The sequence below is a fragment of the Pseudorca crassidens genome, chromosome 2 (genome assembly GCF_039906515.1).
Source record: "Pseudorca crassidens isolate mPseCra1 chromosome 2, mPseCra1.hap1, whole genome shotgun sequence".
Taxonomy (NCBI): Eukaryota; Metazoa; Chordata; class Mammalia; order Artiodactyla; family Delphinidae; genus Pseudorca; species Pseudorca crassidens.
The window spans coordinates 80,292,346-80,310,370 of NC_090297.1; the positions used below are offsets into that span (position 1 = coordinate 80,292,346).

At 41.4% G+C, this 18,025-nt stretch overlaps 1 protein-coding gene across 12 annotated transcripts in view; it reads right to left on the minus strand.

The window, feature by feature from the left end:
* The window catches only part of TGFBR3 (transforming growth factor beta receptor 3), a 205,396-nt gene that overhangs the window by 30,305 nt on the left and 157,066 nt on the right, over positions 1-18,025 (minus strand). For 9 of the 12 annotated variants that reach the window (XM_067726882.1, XM_067726879.1, XM_067726886.1 and 6 more), the window contains 7 exons: positions 17,030-17,198; positions 14,611-14,758; positions 8,780-8,969; positions 6,482-6,819; positions 5,902-6,054; positions 3,048-3,188; positions 2,719-2,877 (listed from right to left, as the gene is read on the minus strand). In XM_067726882.1, the coding sequence (XP_067582983.1) occupies positions 2,719-2,877; positions 3,048-3,188; positions 5,902-6,054; positions 6,482-6,819; positions 8,780-8,969; positions 14,611-14,758; positions 17,030-17,198 (1,298 nt within the window). The remainder of the gene's footprint in view (positions 1-2,718; positions 2,878-3,047; positions 3,189-5,901; positions 6,055-6,481; positions 6,820-8,779; positions 8,970-14,610; positions 14,759-17,029; positions 17,199-18,025) is intronic. The other 3 variants (XM_067726881.1, XM_067726887.1, XM_067726885.1) reach the window with 1 other exon arrangement.

Below are 18,025 nucleotides of genomic sequence, written 5' to 3' on the forward strand. Positions count from 1 at the left end.
CTCTTCACTATTTCACTACAGCTACAGGGTCAATTGAAGCCACCCATGACGTGGCCAGGGAGGGTGCTTGGTAAGAAGTCTTTCCAGGAAGTAGTATTTGGTAGTCTGCAAATATTCACACTTCATTATTTTTACAGTATTTCCAAAAATGAGATACTTATTCTTGGGAAAATGGCAAATTACATATACTCTATTTTAAAAAGTGGCCTTTAACATGAACTCAGAACCCACAATGCAAAAATGTGTGACAGAAGAAATGCAAACCTCTTCTCTAATCTCAAAGAAAGTATGCAATGGCAGAATGTCTAAGGTATTCCAAAAAGTTGTTTCGATGAGAGGAAAAAAATCATCAACAAGTCTTTTCCTCTGAAATGGACCGGAAATGAGTAGTGGCAGGACTCTGCTGCTCACACGCTGTGAGCACTAAACCTTGGTTTCTCCCCCACAGAACGAGGGCACTAACACTGACTAGATACAGTGATTGTGACGATCCGTAAAGTCAAAATTACATGCACACAACACAGTTCCCTTCTAGTTAAGAAATGCCAGCTGTTATTAATAGTATTAGTCTAGATTTAAATTTGGGGGGTTATATATAGAAATATATTCTTTTAATTTCCCAAGACAAATGAACTAAAAGGAAAGCTGCCAACTATATGACCAACTATCACCAAGGATGACCAAAGACCAGGTGGCAAAGCTGATAATGTCTTGGATTAAAGGAAGAGACGAGGATCTAGAGGAAATAGAAGATTCTGGGAGGGGATGTGATAAGGATGACCACGAGAAGAAAAATGGAAATAGTTCTTTAGACCAAGCCAATGATTGGGTAAGTTTTATTTACTTTCCCCAAATAAAAATTTTATTATTAGCAGTGGAGTCCAAACTGGGAAACAAGGACTAGGCATGGCTGCTATCCTATTTAGCAAAATATTTACAGATTCTCTCTCATACTTCAGGTGGTTTGAAACAACTTTAAAATAAAGCAGTTTATACTATTTTCCCCCTCCCCAGATTCTCTTCAATGTATTATTATGATGTATAATGATATTTAAAATGGTATAGCAAAAGGATTTGGTTCACTTTTTTCCATCACTTGACCATGTCTTTGATTAAATTTAATTATGAACAATACAGATGATATATAAATGGGAAAATAAGAATGAAAAAGAAAATGAATTTCAAGTAAGCCAACACTGGGGGTGGCAGGGTGGGGGAAAAAACCTAGAACACCCAGGGTAGGATACATGAGGAAGATTTAAGGCAGCAACGCCACAGCCTGGCAAAAGCAGGCACACATCTGGAAAAGAACAAACTGCAATGAAGCAGCACCCCTAAAACCCATAGCATAACAGTGAACCACTGACCAACCACACATGTGGATTGTGCAGCCGGAAAAGCAAGAAGAAAACAACGCAGCTTGGATTAGGAGAGAGCTCTGATTAGGGACAGCATGTAGAAAGCAGTATATTTTCCCCAGCTGAGAAAGAAGGTATACCCAAAGAAAGACAAGGTCTCTCAGAACAGGGAATCAAAAAGGAGGAGACGATCCAGGAAAATGTCTAGAGCCAGTGGGCTCCGTCCCAGAATCAGTACAAATGTGAGTTATTTGTCTTTCTTAACTAGAAATATGTGCACTGAAGTCACTTTTAATATATGGAAGTATCCCATTTTGGCCCCTTAAGCTTCTCCCTCCTCCCACAGTGAAGGAGAACACCAGCTTGCAGCTCAGCACCCAAATCAGCTCAACAGAGGATGACTTCCATGTAAGACCAGCAGACATTCTGGGGCCAGGAGGATATTGATCTTCTCTGGAATCCAATCTGTGAACTTGGATATTTGCACTGCTAAGAGGTTACATTTTCTCCCCCTTTCAAATGGTACTTTGAGGATAAACGATAGCATCCAGTGGATAACAGTGTGGGCTCTGGAGCCAGATGGTCTGAGCATGAACTCTGACTCTGAACTCTAGTAGGTACTAACTGTGTGACCTTAGACAAGTTTGTGCCTCAATTGCCTCATCTACGAAATGGGGATATTAATAGTCCTGTCTCACAGAATTGCTCTGAAGAGTAAAATACTACAATACTTATAACTGAGCTTGGCACAAAATAAATCTGCAATAAATGTTAGCTGTTGTTATTTCATTATTACCATCACTACCTAATATGTTGGAGTCATTCCAAAGATTTATGTTATGTGTGGTTATTACTGTTATATATAGGAAACAGTTTTAATGAATTTATAGATACATTTAGGTGATGATCTAGAAAAAGCAATTTTCATGAGATACAGTAACACACCGTATTTCACTCAAAAGTATCCACAGTTTAAAAGATAGTCTCTGAGGTGGTTTGAAATATTCTTTGGTTAATTCTGATACTGCAGCTACTGAACAACTGTCCTTAGCAAAAATGCTAAAGACAAAGTAAGGACAGGGCTTTATTAGAATTCACAGTGCTGATTTTTTTTAAAACATTTATCCATTCATCTACAAATTACTCTCTCCGTTTAGAATGAACGTAGTGAATCCTGAAATTTCCTGCTTTGGTCAGAAATCGACGTGGGAGCGTTTTCCAAGCCACGCCCTCACTCAGAGCTGGTCAAAGTGGTGAGGAAGAGCAGGAAGACGTCTGCCCCAGCTGCTTTCACTCATGCGCAGAAGCTACTACGAATCTGTGCTAACCTAACAGCCCAAGGCTAACATTTGGGTCTCACCTCAACAAAAACATGTCCGTTCTCTGCCACAGAGAAGACGCCTTGGGAGGGCACCAGAAAGAGGTCAGTGTTGTACAGCTCCATGTTGAAGGTGACATTTCTGTTGGGTGGGTCCTGGAAGCTACTGGGATTCCCCACCTGCCGCAGGCTACAATTAAACTGGAAAAAAAAAAAAAAACACAGATGGAGATAAATCACAGTCAAATGAAGCTTGTAGCTTTATGAGCTTTAGCCTTTAACATCTGATTTTATTTTCCAATAGTCCCTGACTAAAGCTGACCAAAAAGACACCGGTCTCTACAAACTACCTACTACAAATAAACACATACCACCACAATTTCAGGTCGGCTGAAGAAGGAAGTATCTCCTTCATCCGTATCTCCCGGAAATCCATTATCACCTGACTCCAAATCTTCATAACCATCTGGCCAGCCGCTACTATCCCCAGGGGGTGGAACCTGTATTACAATCTAAAAGGCAAGGAAAGCACAATGTTATAAAGACACCAAATCACGTGCCTTTGGTTCTACCTCACACAAACACCCATGTAATAATTCAGAGGCAAACTGAAAATCTGACTTAAAAAAAAAAAAAACTTCAAGTATTTTTAGGACTTCATCCTCAAAGAGATGAAAAAACGAAGAAGCCCAATGCATGTTCAAATTAAGATTTACAGTAAAATATGTATTTTCCCCTGTGACAAAATATAAATTATTTCAAACAGTGGGAAAACACCAGACACTGAAATGGGATTGGATGGGGTTGTCAATAGGCTCCCCTATTCTGTGGGGGGTGGGAAGGGGGTCTCCTTAGGAACCTTTATATTGAAAACTCTAAGAAATACTGATTTGGTTAATCCAAGGAGTCCTGTAATTTGTATCTGTCAAGATTTGATCAAGTTTGGTTTGAGTTAGAAGCAAAGGACCTGATGTTTACTATTGAGCCATTCTCTCCTTACTTTTACTCCTGCACTCCTCCATCTCCCCAATATATCTTTTTTTTTAAAATAAATTTATTTATTTATTTTTGGCTGCATTGGGTCTTCATTGCTGCATGTGGGCTTTCTCTAGCTGTGGCGAGTAAGGGCTCTATAGGCATGCGGGCTTCAGCAGTTGTGGCGCGTAGGCTCAGTAGTTGTGGCTCATGGGCTCTAGAGCGCAGGCTCAGTAGTTGTGGCGCACGGGCTTAGTTGTTCCGCGGCATGTGGTCTCTTCCCTGACCAGGGCTCGAACCCGTGTCCCCTGCATTGGCAGGCGGATTCTTAACCACTGTGCCACAGGGAAGTCCCCCAATATATCTTTTGTATGGTGTATAGATGTAGGAAAGAACATCATGTTTTATGCTATGACAACCTCTCTTAACACTGGTTGAAATGATTATTCCTAGGTTAGCTCCAGATAAGATGAAAAAATTCACCCAAGGACCAGGACTCCATAAATTAACTCCTAATTTCTTTGCATATATAGGATAGTTGTACTTTTTGTTTGATTTTTCACTCCACGTCCTTAGATTTTTAATATGTTGCAAAACAAAAATACATATTAAGTCTGAAAATTACTACAAACAATTATAACTGGAAGAAATAGTTAAAGTAGCCACTGAAGAGGTGAATGGGAAGAAAATGAAGGAAAACTGCCTCTCTATCCTTTACCAGGCCCTCAAAAGAAAGTACTGATACAACTGAAGTCAGTTAGGTTATGACTTACCCTATCATAATTTAAAAAAAAAAAGGATGAATATACCTTTCTCTCCTGAGGCAGATGGCACGTTTTCTTTACTTAACAGACTGATTACCATGGCCTCTTATTGGCATTAATTTAGATAAAAGTTTAAAATTCCAAAATCAAATATACCAGTAATATATGACATTCATTACATCTGGAAAAATTGGATAACTGCAAGAAAATTAGTGTTGGAATTGGCAGAAGAGGGTTCATCATAGAAGTCAAAGGTTAATAAATGATTTCAGTAACAAAGGGAGAGTAATTGCCACTACCTAGAGTTGGGGGAAGATTAGTGGATGAGAGGTCCGGAAGCTGGATTCGGTCCTGGCTCTACTGTTAACTAGTCTCTCAAATCCAAGCAAGTCTCTTAACTCCCTGGAGTTCCATTTCCTCACCTGTGAAATGAGGACGTTGAATGAGATCAGCTTAGGGCTCTTTCCAGCTCAAACATTCTAAGATTGTCTGAGGAACAATAACCTTGGCTCACAGGACAGTCAGTCTCCACGTGAGCCACACTGACCAGAGAGCCAGTGTCTTCTCTGGCTAGGTTGAGCCTATCTGTTGACTGGCAGTGGAATAAACAGAGGAGTCAGGGTCTCCCCATGCCAAGCCAAAGCTGGGGTAGGCGCTGAGTGCAGACACACACACCATGTCCAAGCTATTTCTACCATCCAAAGTACAACTCAAATTGCAAAATTATCACTTTAAAGTCCTTTTGAAATTTCATGTTCAAATTCTTTCAACATTCACTGTTAAGTGTCCATCTCTATAAGAACAGATTTAGATGAATCTGTTCTGACAAGATTCTGACAAGAATCATGTCTGGAAAGCGAAGGGTAGCTATTGCAATGGATTATCATTGGGGGAATCTGTGGAATCTCTCTCGGGGTAACTTCAAAAATGGAAGATTTTCTTCAATTTAGGGTCTTTCTTAGAGATGGAGAGAGATTTAACACTTTCTTGAATGACCTTTTCAGACTTCTCTCTTCTGGTTCTTTTGTTCATGAGGGAGGGAGAAGTTCTCCTACTTCTAGACAAGACTCAGATGAGGCCAGAGAGCCCACGGCTCTGGTTAGCTCAGTTGTATGGAGGTGCTCACTCATAGCCCAAGGGCTTGGATTTTATCCTTCTGTGGACCAGGCCATCCGAGCCTGCAGGTTAGCCAGAAAAAAGTCATAATCACCTTGCCAGTGAAACGCTGCCAAGAGGAGATGGAAGGAAGGGTGGGAAAGATCATCACAAATGCTCCAGCCGAGAAAACAGGGCCTCCCAACGCCCACAGACTCACCAACAAAACAAATAGAAGAGTTCAGGGTCATACTACATCCCATTTTGTTGAGAACTGACACTTGGCTTTGTTCAGACCCTCCTCACTTTCCTAGAAGTCTTAAGACTAATTTCAAGGTAACACCCAGCAAGGCTCTGGCAAAGGGAAAGCTTTGTACTGGAGAACACTCACGGAGTTGTAGTAAACCACACCGTAAGGGACTGATCGCCGGTGCCGAGTCCCACAGCCATTCAGGGGAGACTCCAAAATGAAGTGGGTGCCATTCATCTTGGCCTTGCATGTGGGATCCAACAGGGTGAGCTCCATCCCGGAGTAGCCTCTGGCCTGAAACAACAACGACCGAAGACATGAAGGGGGGCCCACAGGCCATTCTACAGCGTGCAGTTAACACATTTTGCCTGGTCTTCCAAGTTGCAAGTCCAGGCCTTCCAAGTTGCTGGAGGCCTGTACTTCCCCTCCCCCCTTACCTCCTTTCAGCCTACCATCTCTCAACAGCCCCAGAATTGTGTTTGTTGGCCTTGGAAATTCAATAGCAAAATATTGACACACAAGGATCTGGAACCCCCCTCACTGAGAACAACAGGAACTGGGTGAGAATCACAGCCAAGGGGAAGTGAGCCCATCCAACTGAGAAAACAGTATCAAATCTCTGGAGTTCAAAAGTGAAAGAGCTGGAAATAACCAACACAGGCTGAGGCAAGATGGGGAGGGAGGTAGCCTTCCCTTCTCTCCTTTAAGAAACTGCACCCACCTGAAATGAATCCTTTTCTATAGCCACAGTCATCTTTTCATTGTCACATTTGACTGACAGGGCAACATCCATGCTCCCCTGCACCTCCTCGGCCTCTCTGGGACCAGGAAACAGTTGTATGCTGGGGATGACAGGGTCCTTTGGCCGAGGGATCCCATCTTCTCCCCCTTCCTTCCAGCCTCTCCTGGAGATATCGGGGAAGGGAAAGGGGAAACCTCCGTTTTGGCCTCCCCTTCCCCGGACGCGGGGGTTGTCCAGGGCAGGCAGGTTGCCAGGGTCCAGCAGGATCCGTAGCTCAGGAGGGATGGTATGGACTTCCTCATCTCTCATCTCCTCTGCTGGTAAGAGAAGAAGGCAAAACATCATCAGTGTTTGCTGCCAGGCCACAATCATATCATTAGAGGCAAGAACAGGAGAAATTAGCAAAGAATGGGCATGTGTAAAATTACTCTTAACAAGCAATGTATAAAAGAGATGAGGAACCTGGAAGCCTGAATTCTAGTGCTGATGTTCTTTCTAACTGGTTGAATGGCTTTGGGTAAGTGGTCTACCTCTCTGTGCCTCAGTTTCCCAATTTTTAAGATTAAGAGGTTGGATTAGATCAGTGGTTCTCAACTTTGGCTGCACATTAAAATCACTGTGGGAGCTTAAAAAAGAAAATCCCTAAGCTCAGGCTGCATCCCAGGCCAATTAAAAACTGAACTCTCTTTAAATCATTATGTTTTAAAGCTCCCCATGTGATTCCAATGTGGAGCCAAGATTAAGAACCACTGGATTAGATGATTTCGAAGGCCCTTCAAGCTATACAAATCTACTATTTGAATAAGTTATGTGGGACAATATTATTCCATTCAAATGCCAATGAAATACTTTCCTTGAACCTAGAGATTCTTTAGAACAGTTTCTCTAAAGATTTCTTGAAACAGTATTGGTATTTTGAAATGATTTTGCTACCTCCTTTTTTTTTTTTTTTTTTGCGGTACCTGGGCCTCTCACTGCTGTGGCCTCTCCCGTTGCGGAGCACAGGCTCCGGACGCGCAGGCTCAGCGGCCATGGCTCACGGGCCCAGCCGCTCCGCGGCACGTGGGATCCTCCTGGACCAGGGCACGAACCCGCGTCCCCTGCATCGGCAGGCGGACTCCCAACCACTGCGCCACCAGGGAAGCCCTGCTACCTCCTTTTTGAGCGCTAAATTCTAACACGTATCTGGGTACCCTGGCCTTTTAGAACCTAGTCCCAAAGGAAGAAAGAAAAAGCTGCTTAGGCACAGTTATTCCTTCAAAGGGAGAGACATATTTCCATACAATCCATACTCACTATTCCGTCATATTTTCAACAATTTAAAGAAAAAAATTTTTTCCCAGTATTCTCTACATCTACTATCCAAAGCCAACCGACGTATGCTTGAGGTCAATCCATCTCAGTGGGAGTTGGGAATGAGGATGACAGTGGATGTTGGCTCTCCTTAGATACTATTTTTTTGAAAAGGATGGCACAGTTGTATGGGTCCAAAAGAAGTTAGAGGTTTGGAGGTTTTTAATTTGTACTTTGATTTAAAAAAACCCCTTCACAACCACCCTTCGAGGTGGGCCTATTGTTTCCCTCATATGACTGAGAAGGAATCTGAGGTTCAGAGGTTAAGCAACTTCCAAACAGTGAACAAATGGCAGGGCTGGGACTTGAACCTGTACTCCTAACCTTCATTCTACCGGCACTGCACTCAGTAGTGGTACTGTGTGGTAAGCAAGAGGTCTGGGGATCAGAAAACCTGGGTTTCAAGTCTTACTACCGATCAGATTCTGGAGAACCTTAAGAACTTGTTAAGCCTCTGCTTTTTCCTCCATCAAAGTGGGATAATAACTCCTGCATTCCCTCTGGATGAGTATGAGAAAGCACGAGTACTCATGACTATTTTCCTATAAGATCCAGCCTGAACTAAGACTTCTCTCCTGCAGGCCCAACCCCTCTGTGTATCAGCCAAAAGTGATCATTAGGTACCTCTGAGAAAAGAACCCAGGATAATTTATCCTTAATATAAGCACAGCGAAAGTGATCTATAACTAAGTTTTCCAACACGCAATAAACTCTGTTACAAAAAAACTATATTAAAGATAATTTCCCCAAAATAATCTAGCACAATTCTATATAACTTTAAGCTTTATAGTGAAAAGTAGTGAATGAATCATTAAAATTTGCAACAGAAAAACAGCACCATATAAGCTGAAATGAGAGTTCCTCATTGGAAAACTCATTTGGGGGATATTTTTTATACAAAAAAAAAAAAAAAATCATACTTACCATTGTTTTCAAGCCGAAGATGAAATCTATTAGCCACAGGAGCCACTGTGTATGATGTTACTGGACTACAGCCATTGTCCAAAGCCCACTTGACCAGACTCTCTTGGGTTGAAGGAATGTCATCTCTTATTGATTTGGTCATTATCATGGATCTTTCACTTTCCTTCCCAAAGCCAATACTGTTAGGAGCCTGAAGACAATAGTAAAATTTCACTCATGAGTGTATGAAATTAAACAGTGCCTTAATATCTGAAACAAATAGATTCTCTATTGTGTATGAAAGAACTATTTACTCTTTTGATCCCTACTTTCCTTGGGCTGAGAATACTGATGTGAAAATCTGTTAACAGCAGATTAAGAAACTCATGCTGACTGGTTATACCATTTGGGTTGCTTATGTTGATACAAATGGTATAATCATTTTTGTCATTGGTTGATAAACTATCATAAGCATACCTAGTATGTCACTACAGAGCTAATGTTTAAATTTTATTAACACACACACCAAATATGATACCAAACTTTTCCTTATTTTTATTTAAAATTATATATAAAGTATACAGGTGTACATGTTATATTTTCCCCAAATCCTATACCCTAGAGTTAAATGAAAGAAGGCACAACTTAGTTACTTCACTGTGGAGACTATCCCACCTTTGTAAACTACTGAATTCCACACGGTCAAACAGTCAATGTTCATACTTCATTTATAATTTATGATCAATTTAGGAAGCCTGTAACTGTATACATCTGCCAATTCTATTAACAGAATATGCTCAGATTTTATGGTTTAAAATATTAATTAAGTTACCATCCCTCTAAGTACATATATATATATATATATATATATATATACACATATATATTTTAAACATCTTTATTGGAGTATAATTGCTTCACAATGTTGTGTTAGTTTCTGCTTTATAACAAAGTGAATCAGCTATACTTATACATGTATCCCCATATCTCCATCCTCTTGTGTCTCCCTCCCACCCTCCCTATCCCACCCCTCTAGGTGGTCACAAAACACCGAGCTGATCTCCCTGTGCTATGTGGCTGCTTCTCACTAGCTATCTATCTTACATTTGGTAGTGTATATATGTCCATGCCACTCTCTCACTTCCTCCCAGCTTACCCTTCCCCCATCCCGTGTCCTCAAGTCAATTCTCTACATCTGTGTCTTTATTCCTGTCCTGTCCCTAGGTTCTTCATAACCTTTTTTAGATTCCATATATATGTGTTAGCATACGGTATTTGTTTTTCTCTTTCTGACTTACTTCACTCTGTATGACAGACTCTAGGTCCATCCATCTCACTACAAATAACTCAATTTCATTTCTTTTTATGGCTGAGTAATATTCCATTGTGTATAATACCAATATTTTTATCCGGCAGTACAAGTAACTGTTAAAATTAACTTTCACTTGGTAATCAGTTACAAACTTAAAACTGAATGACAGAAATCTTTCCAGGATTTCCAGGATATAAAAGGACTCTGAGTAACAAGGACATGGAAGGTAAATTTCACATCACCTTCTGATCCTACAGCAGTGATCTTCTCAGACGGTGAGGGAGCTGAATGCTGCAGGGGGCACCCCAAAGCGAAGTCACCACATTTTCAACAACTGCTCCAACAGGGCTGGAAGGCCCTTCCAGCAGGCAGATTATGCCATCTCATGCCATATAAAAATCACTTTAATTTCCATGCCCAATTATTTTCTTCTGCATACATGCAGCATTTTTCCTAAATTCCCCATTTGTTTCCCATTCTGTTTGCCCCTAACATGACTAAATATTAATCCTTTCCCACTGTAAAACCATAGAAGATTCACAGCCTCTAAGTTCTCTTGGCCTCTCTGGTTGTGAGATATTGGCTGAGGACACACATTTTCAATTCAAAGCTTAAAGGATCTCACCCAGTATATTCTTCTACTACCCAAAGTGCTTATCTGAGGAAAAACTGCCAGACTGGCCAGTCACAGTGATGCATGCAAGGGACCACAGAGAGCTTTAACCAAGTTCTGTAGCCATTTGCAAAAAAACCCTCAGTTTCACAGGTTTGGATTATTCTATTCTTACTGGGATTCAGAGAAAACTCCTTCAGAGAAAATTCCTTAGGGAAAGGGAAAGAAGAAACGAAGGGAGAGAGGGAGAGAGGGAGAAAGGAAGGAAAGAAGGAAACTAAAATGAAGTAAAGAAGGATCCAATTTGTTCTTAGAACTTCTTATTCACTGAGTCAATAGCATTTTCTTCAGCACAGCTTCTTCCAGCCTTTCAAGGTAGCCTGTTGTTTTGACTGGCTGGAGTTGCAACATTGGCCTAAACAATACCGCTTGGCCTCATCTGCACTAGTCTTTCATGTTGTTGGACAGCTGAGAAAATACTGTATTTCCAGAATACTATCATCATAACTGCCACCTATCCTTTTTGTAACAATATGGAATGACTTGTTTCCACCTTTCCACATTAACTCTAGGAGCTGTCAGTACAACTCATACTCATGACACCTCGTGACTTACAAGGCTAGAAATCTACCTACGCATTCGTAAAGCAGCAAGGTTTGGGACAATGGCAGGCAAGTTGGTTCCCGGCAATGAGTGAATTCCTCATCCTGTATTTCTGGGAGTCCCCAGGCTTTTCCAAGGCCCCAGTATAGCTACTTCCTATGGGAGTGTTCAAGGAGGTCTCAAATACCACTGCCATTTCCCACTCGTATCTTCACAAAGGCCGATGAGCTAAGTAGAGTCTGAGCGGCTTCCCCTCTCTCCCACCACCCAACACACCTGCATCAAAACTGCTGATGTCTGGGAGGGGGCATCTGGGGGACGGGTTAGGCAGAGAGTTGTGCATATTCCCACTGGGATTAAAAAATGTCTTTTCTAAGAATAAACTCACTATTTCCAAACTTGAAGCCCTGAGGCCATGTGAAATAATACAACAGGAAATTTCTAACAAGTTATCTCCATCTATTCTTTTATGTGTTGGAGGTTCTTCCAAAATGTGATTATGCATGGTCCATAAGGGCCCTGAATTAAAAGCCAGAGCTGGGCATGGCGATGTAATGTGGACACTTGTAGTAGTCCCATCTGGCTCCAGCACACAACCCTTTGTGTCTCTTAGGACCATCCTGTCTTTTGGAGGGTGCATTCTACCCAGGTCCCATTCCTGACACACATATACACACACGCACGCACCTATGTTTTGTTTTGTTTTGGTTTTTTAATTGGGGTATAGTTGCTTTACAATGTTGTGTTAGTTTCTGCTGTACAACGAAGTGAATCAGCTACATGTATACATATATCCTCTCCCTCTTGGATCTCCCTCCCACCCCCCCCATCCCACCCATATAGGTCATCACAGAGCACCGAGCTGAGCTCCCTGTGCTGTACAGCAGGTTCCCACTAGCATCTGTTTCACACATGGCAGCGCACATACGTCAATCCCAATCTCCCAATTCACCCCACCCCACCCCCGCCCGGTGTCCACACATCCGTTCTCTATGTCTGCATGCTCTTCTTTAAATTTACCCCATCAAGTTCCATACAATTCTTTTAGTGGACATTTGTCCTTGTCTTCACTTTGTTAATTGCTCCTACAGACAAACTTTTAAAGAGTTGTTAATAGAAGAAAGATGAACCCTCCTTTTTATGGCAGGCACTGTGCTAAGAGCTTTACATGTGTTATTTAATTCTCCTCCAAAATATAAGGACTGGGCATTACTATTCCTTTCTAGAGAAGGGGAACCTGAGGCTCACAGAAGCTACGTAGTACATGTAGCTGAGAACTCACCATGTGCAGGCAGTATGCTGAGTGCTTTAGATGAAATACCCAGGACACACTTAACAAATACTTGTTGAATGAATGAATGGACTCTGCTAAACCTCACAAGAACTCTCTAGGTGAGTATTATCATCGTACCCATTTCATAGGAAAGGAAACAGACCCAGAATTTAATGAGACTGCCCAGTATCAACTGGGAGTAATGGCAATTGGAAATGGGATTTGAATCCAGCCCTTTCTGGCCCCAAAGCCAGGATTCTTTCCACTCCACCCTTTTATTAGCAGCCTTTTATTAGCAGGTAACTATTCCTCCCAGCACAGTCAGAATTCACATCTGAGACAGCAGTTAAGAAATCACAAAGCATGAAACTGGTTGGGAGAATAAAAAAGAACATCATGAAACATTACCTAATTGTTTAGCAATGTTGTCATGCATTGTCCAAAATTGGCCTGGAACAGGAGTACGGCCAAGGAGAGCAATATAAACAGATCTTGCACTGGGATGAGCAATCTCATTTCTAGCCTTTCTGATTCATATGAGAAGTGGGGATGTTCAAAGTGAACTCCAGGACGGCCATGGACCAGGCACACATACTCAGGGAGAGAAAGAGCCATTGAAGGGTCAGGGCCAAAAGAACATTTACACAAGAACTCCAGCAGGGAATTAAAATGTACCGTATGTTTTTGCCTTTCAAAGCATGATTCCCTTTCCTGTTTTTGTTATTCTGAAATTAAAAACATTTGGTTGGTGTGCCAGGCAGCAAAGGCTGCAGACACTCCTGGTCACCAACACCCCTCAGGCCATGCCAGGGAAGACAATCAAAACAGCTCTGACTTCAGAAAATCACTGCTGGGCTCTGTGCTCAATACCAAATTAATGTATCACCATTACACATGACGGCTCACTGGGATCCTCTCAAAGTTAAAAAAAAAAAAAACAACAACAACCCCACAGGAACCAGAAATGATTACTTTAAAATTATGATGTGTGTGCTCACGGCTTTGCCCGATGCCCCTGGCAAATGCTTGTACATGACGCTGCCCAGGGGACCGTTGGCTCTGTCACTGCATTATCACACGGAAGGTGCCATGAATGAATAATACCAACGCCAAAGGTATCCCTCTCCCCAAATAGTGAAAACGTAAAACCCACTCCAGTTGATTCAATGCAGGTACTGAAAGAGGAATTGGCCACGGTTTTTATAAAAGAAAATGCACAAAAATTTGAGCCCACGAAAGAGATGCTAAAGAGGTGATTATCTTCTTAAAAATGAGGAGGGGCAATTCTTCTTTAACTTTCAATATAATTTGCTCCAATGTTCTGTCAAAGAGTTATCTCCCTAAAGACTTGAAAAAGATTTATTTTACCAAATTTCAACATTCATCTTTTCAGGAAACTAGCTACTGTTTGCCTGTCATGCCACCCAGCTAAACTTCTTAAGTATATTTCCTTCATGAAATATAATGCTTAGGGAACAGGCTGGGGGATGCTTTTCCAGCATCCTCTCACTAACCTCTCCATGGCTATAATGCTTTTATCAGTGTTTCACCCTTAGAAGCAAGCAAAAAAGACATGCCAATACCAACTATTTATCTCAAAAAGAAAAATGGGCTGGAGTCAGCTGATTTCCCACAGCTTCCTTCAGTACCCAACCCCAAAGTGAGAGCTGAAATTTAGGACCATGACACTGAGGCCCCTACAGGGCTCTCAGCCATGAAAGGCTTGTGTTCATTATTTTATACTTACTAAGTCTGGGAAGCACACTAATACATTCCAGGAATTTCACAAATGAGGCAAGTGGGGTCCAGAGAGGTTAAGGAGCTTGCCCAAGGTCAGAGTTTGTAAATGGCAGAGTCTGAACTTAAATCTGGGTCTGTACTGACCCCAAAGACCATGTTTTTAACTACCACCCCGCCCGCCCTTGTCAGGAGAAGCCAAGGAGCAGCCTCTTTTATAAAGTGAAAAATAACAGAGAGAAACTTCACAAAAATACAAACACAGCTTAAATTACCACCATTCATCAAAACAAAGAAACGCTTAACTAACTTACGATAACTTTCAGGTTTCCCTTAATATCAAAAGATTTGATCACCCAGTTGACAGACTTTTTGCACTTCAAGATCAGGATGAGATCTTTGACCACCTCAGGATCCTTTCGAGAAGGTCTTATGTCAATTATGATATCCACCTGGAAAGCACTGTGAATGGAAAACAAAGGCAGAGTTAGGACCCAAATGCCAGAAAGTTGCAACTATCTTCCCCTCTTCCAAGTCTTCATGTTTCCAGCGTCTGGCCAGTTGATTAAAAAGCTGGAGTTGATCCCAGGCAAATGACATGTGCAAAACAGATTGTTAGTGCACACATAACAAAATGGTTTTACATAACAATAGAAAAATATGCCTGTGGACAATTAGCCACTAAACTTTTTCTCTTTGTTGAAAAAAGAAAAAAAAGGTGGTTACTTAACGCAGCCACTTTTTTTGTTTTTGTTTTTAACATCTTCATTGGAGTATAATTGCTTTACAGTGGTGCGTTAGTTTCTGCTGTATAACAAAGTGAATCAGCTATACGTATACACAGATCCCCATATCTCCTCCCTCATGTGTCTCCCTCCCACCCTCCCTATCCCACCCCTCCAGGTGGATGCAAAGCAGAGCTGATCTCTCTGTGATCTCCCTGTATGATGCGGCAGCCACTGTTTGAAATGGACGTGAACAAACCCGGAGAGTTTACTTCTGAAGCAGAACTGCTGCTTTTTCAGCCTCCAGCACCTTTGATGTGTAACATTCTAAACTGCTATATGCTCAAAATCCTTCAGAGCAGTAGTGGGCGGCAGTTTGGTGAGTGGGATGACAGGGTGGATGGAAGAGGGAGGCAGTAAAGCAGTGAGGAAGCTTCAGAATAAAATAAGAGGCAGAAGGCTAGAGAATTTCTTGACTTATATAAGGTGTGCTTAAGCCATTAACATTTGTCACAAAATCATATCTGCATTTACTTTCCCAAACTTCTGGATATACAGTTATTAAAATAAAAAAACAGATGGTCAACCAAGTGATTACTGGAAAATTAATGAATACAATCCAAACTTCTAAGAATCCAGTATAAAAGAGAATTTTTACCAAACAATAACATCTCTGTCATTCTGGATTTAGGGGAAAGTCTTTATTTCCATCTTGGTTTTACACACTTGTAAACCGCAAAATGAATGATATACAGTACTCAAATGAAGCCTCAGGCTTATATCTAAGCACATATGCCAGATCGCTTCTATTCCCATTCCCTTTTAATTTTCCACAAATTCTTTACATGGAACAGAATTCCATTTCCAACCCTACCAAAACCGATTGGTAGTTTAATCACTTTTGAAATCAAAGTTTCATTAGAATTTTAACTGTGAAATCCTTCTATAATATAAATTTACATTTTAACTCACTAGTCCCCATGAAATGCCGGTGAAAGTGGGAGAAAGGCCTACTTTCTCCCTTTTCTTTCTTTCTTAAATTCCACAATCATTCTTGATAGAGTTAAATTTCCAGTCCTGGGGCAGGACGGTGGGGGTGAGAGAGAGAGAGGTAAGTGGTATCTAATGGCTCTTTGGTGTGTCACCATGAAGGGCCACTCCTGTGACACACACACAAACACACATTCACACACAGATTTAAACAGTTATGAGTGCAAAAGTGCTCTGAGGACACTATAAACAGGAATCTGTTAAAAAACATAATATTAAAAAAAAACCACATAATATTGTCAAAATAATAATTATGTCAACAAGGCACATTTTGTAATTTTCTTAACAGGGATAACCTCAGTCAAAGGAGATAATAATGGAGTAAGAGTGACTGTTCTATAACTAGTACAGTCCACCCTCTGTATCTGCAGGTTCCACATCTGAAGATTCAACCAACCACGGATGGAAAATATTGGGAAAAAAAAAAATTCCAGGAAGTTCCAGAAAGTAAAACTTGAATTTGCCACATGCAGGCAACTATTTACATTGTATTTACAACTATTTACATATTGTATTAGGTATGATAAGTAATCTAGAGACGATTTAAAGTATACAGGAGAATGTGCGTAGGTTATATGCAAATACTATGCCATTTTATACAAAGGACTTGAGCATCTATGGGTTTTGGTATCCGAGGGAGATCTGAAACCAACCTTCCACAGACACCAATGGATGACTATACCAAGAAGTTCAAATTAGGCTTCAGAACTCATCTGGGATATATGGGATCTAGAGACAGATGCAGAAAATAAAATATGACACCGGTACCTTTACTCCCTTCTTCAAAGCTTCTGTGAATCTCACCCAAAGCATCAGTGGCTTCCTCCCCCTCACACGAGGGATGGCTAAGCCTCTCCCTGTCTCAAGTCAGAATCATATCAAGTCATATCAGATCTTTGTTTTCATCTCTTAGTTCAGAAAACACACACAACACACACACACTCACACTCACACTCACCTGTAGGGGTTAGAGTTGGGGGTGATTAACTCAATGATGTGTACTTCCTTATCTCGGGGCTGGCTGGATATCACACACCCTTCTGCAGCTTTGGGCTGAAGGTACCCGGCAAGGTAATTGAGGGAGAGAAAATTCTTCCCTATGTTGCACGTGGGAGGGAACACTTGATCTGAAAGTAAAAAAACACATTGAACTACATGGTAACCAGACTCAAAGGAGAGAAGATAACAGTGACACTGGGCAAGCGCAGGACACAGGAAATCACAAGGTTGTGTCCTGAAATGCTTCCTCTATGGTCACCAGTGGCCTCCTACTGACCAACTTTGGTGGCCTCTTTTGGTCTAAATTCTCTCCTTTCCTGTTCTCTTTGATTCTGCTTTGTCCTCACCCATTTCCTCTGACCTACCTTTCAGCCTCTCACTAGTTCCTCGTCTGCTCATCCTTTAAACACCAGTGGTCCTCAATCTTTGGTGCATATCAGAATCCACCTGTTTGGACCCCACCCCAGAGAGTCTGATTCAGAAGATCTAGGTGGGACCTAGGAAGCTTTCTTTTTGAAAAGCTCCATAGGTAATCCTGATATAAACCAAGACTAAGAATCTCAGTTCCTTCCTCAACTCTCTTTTTATTTCGTTTTCTTCCTAGATGATCTCAATCACTCCCACGGCTTCAATTTATACTAGATCATGACTCCTGAGCGGCAGACCTGCATTGTCATCTGCCTACCAAGCACCTTCCACCCAAAAATCCAATAGATATTTTAGTCAGCATACTCAACACTGAATCCAATGACCTACCTTATCCCCAAACATGCTCCTCTTTGGATATTTGCTACTTCAATTAATAGAAGAACCAGCAACCTAACTAATTCTCTGGCGCACGGTGTAGAATTAATCATTCCTTCATATTTATCCCTCAAAGCAATTTATACTCTAAAAGCTGAAGGTAACAGTTTGAGGGAAACAGTGAGGGCAGACCTCTACTCTTTCCCATAAT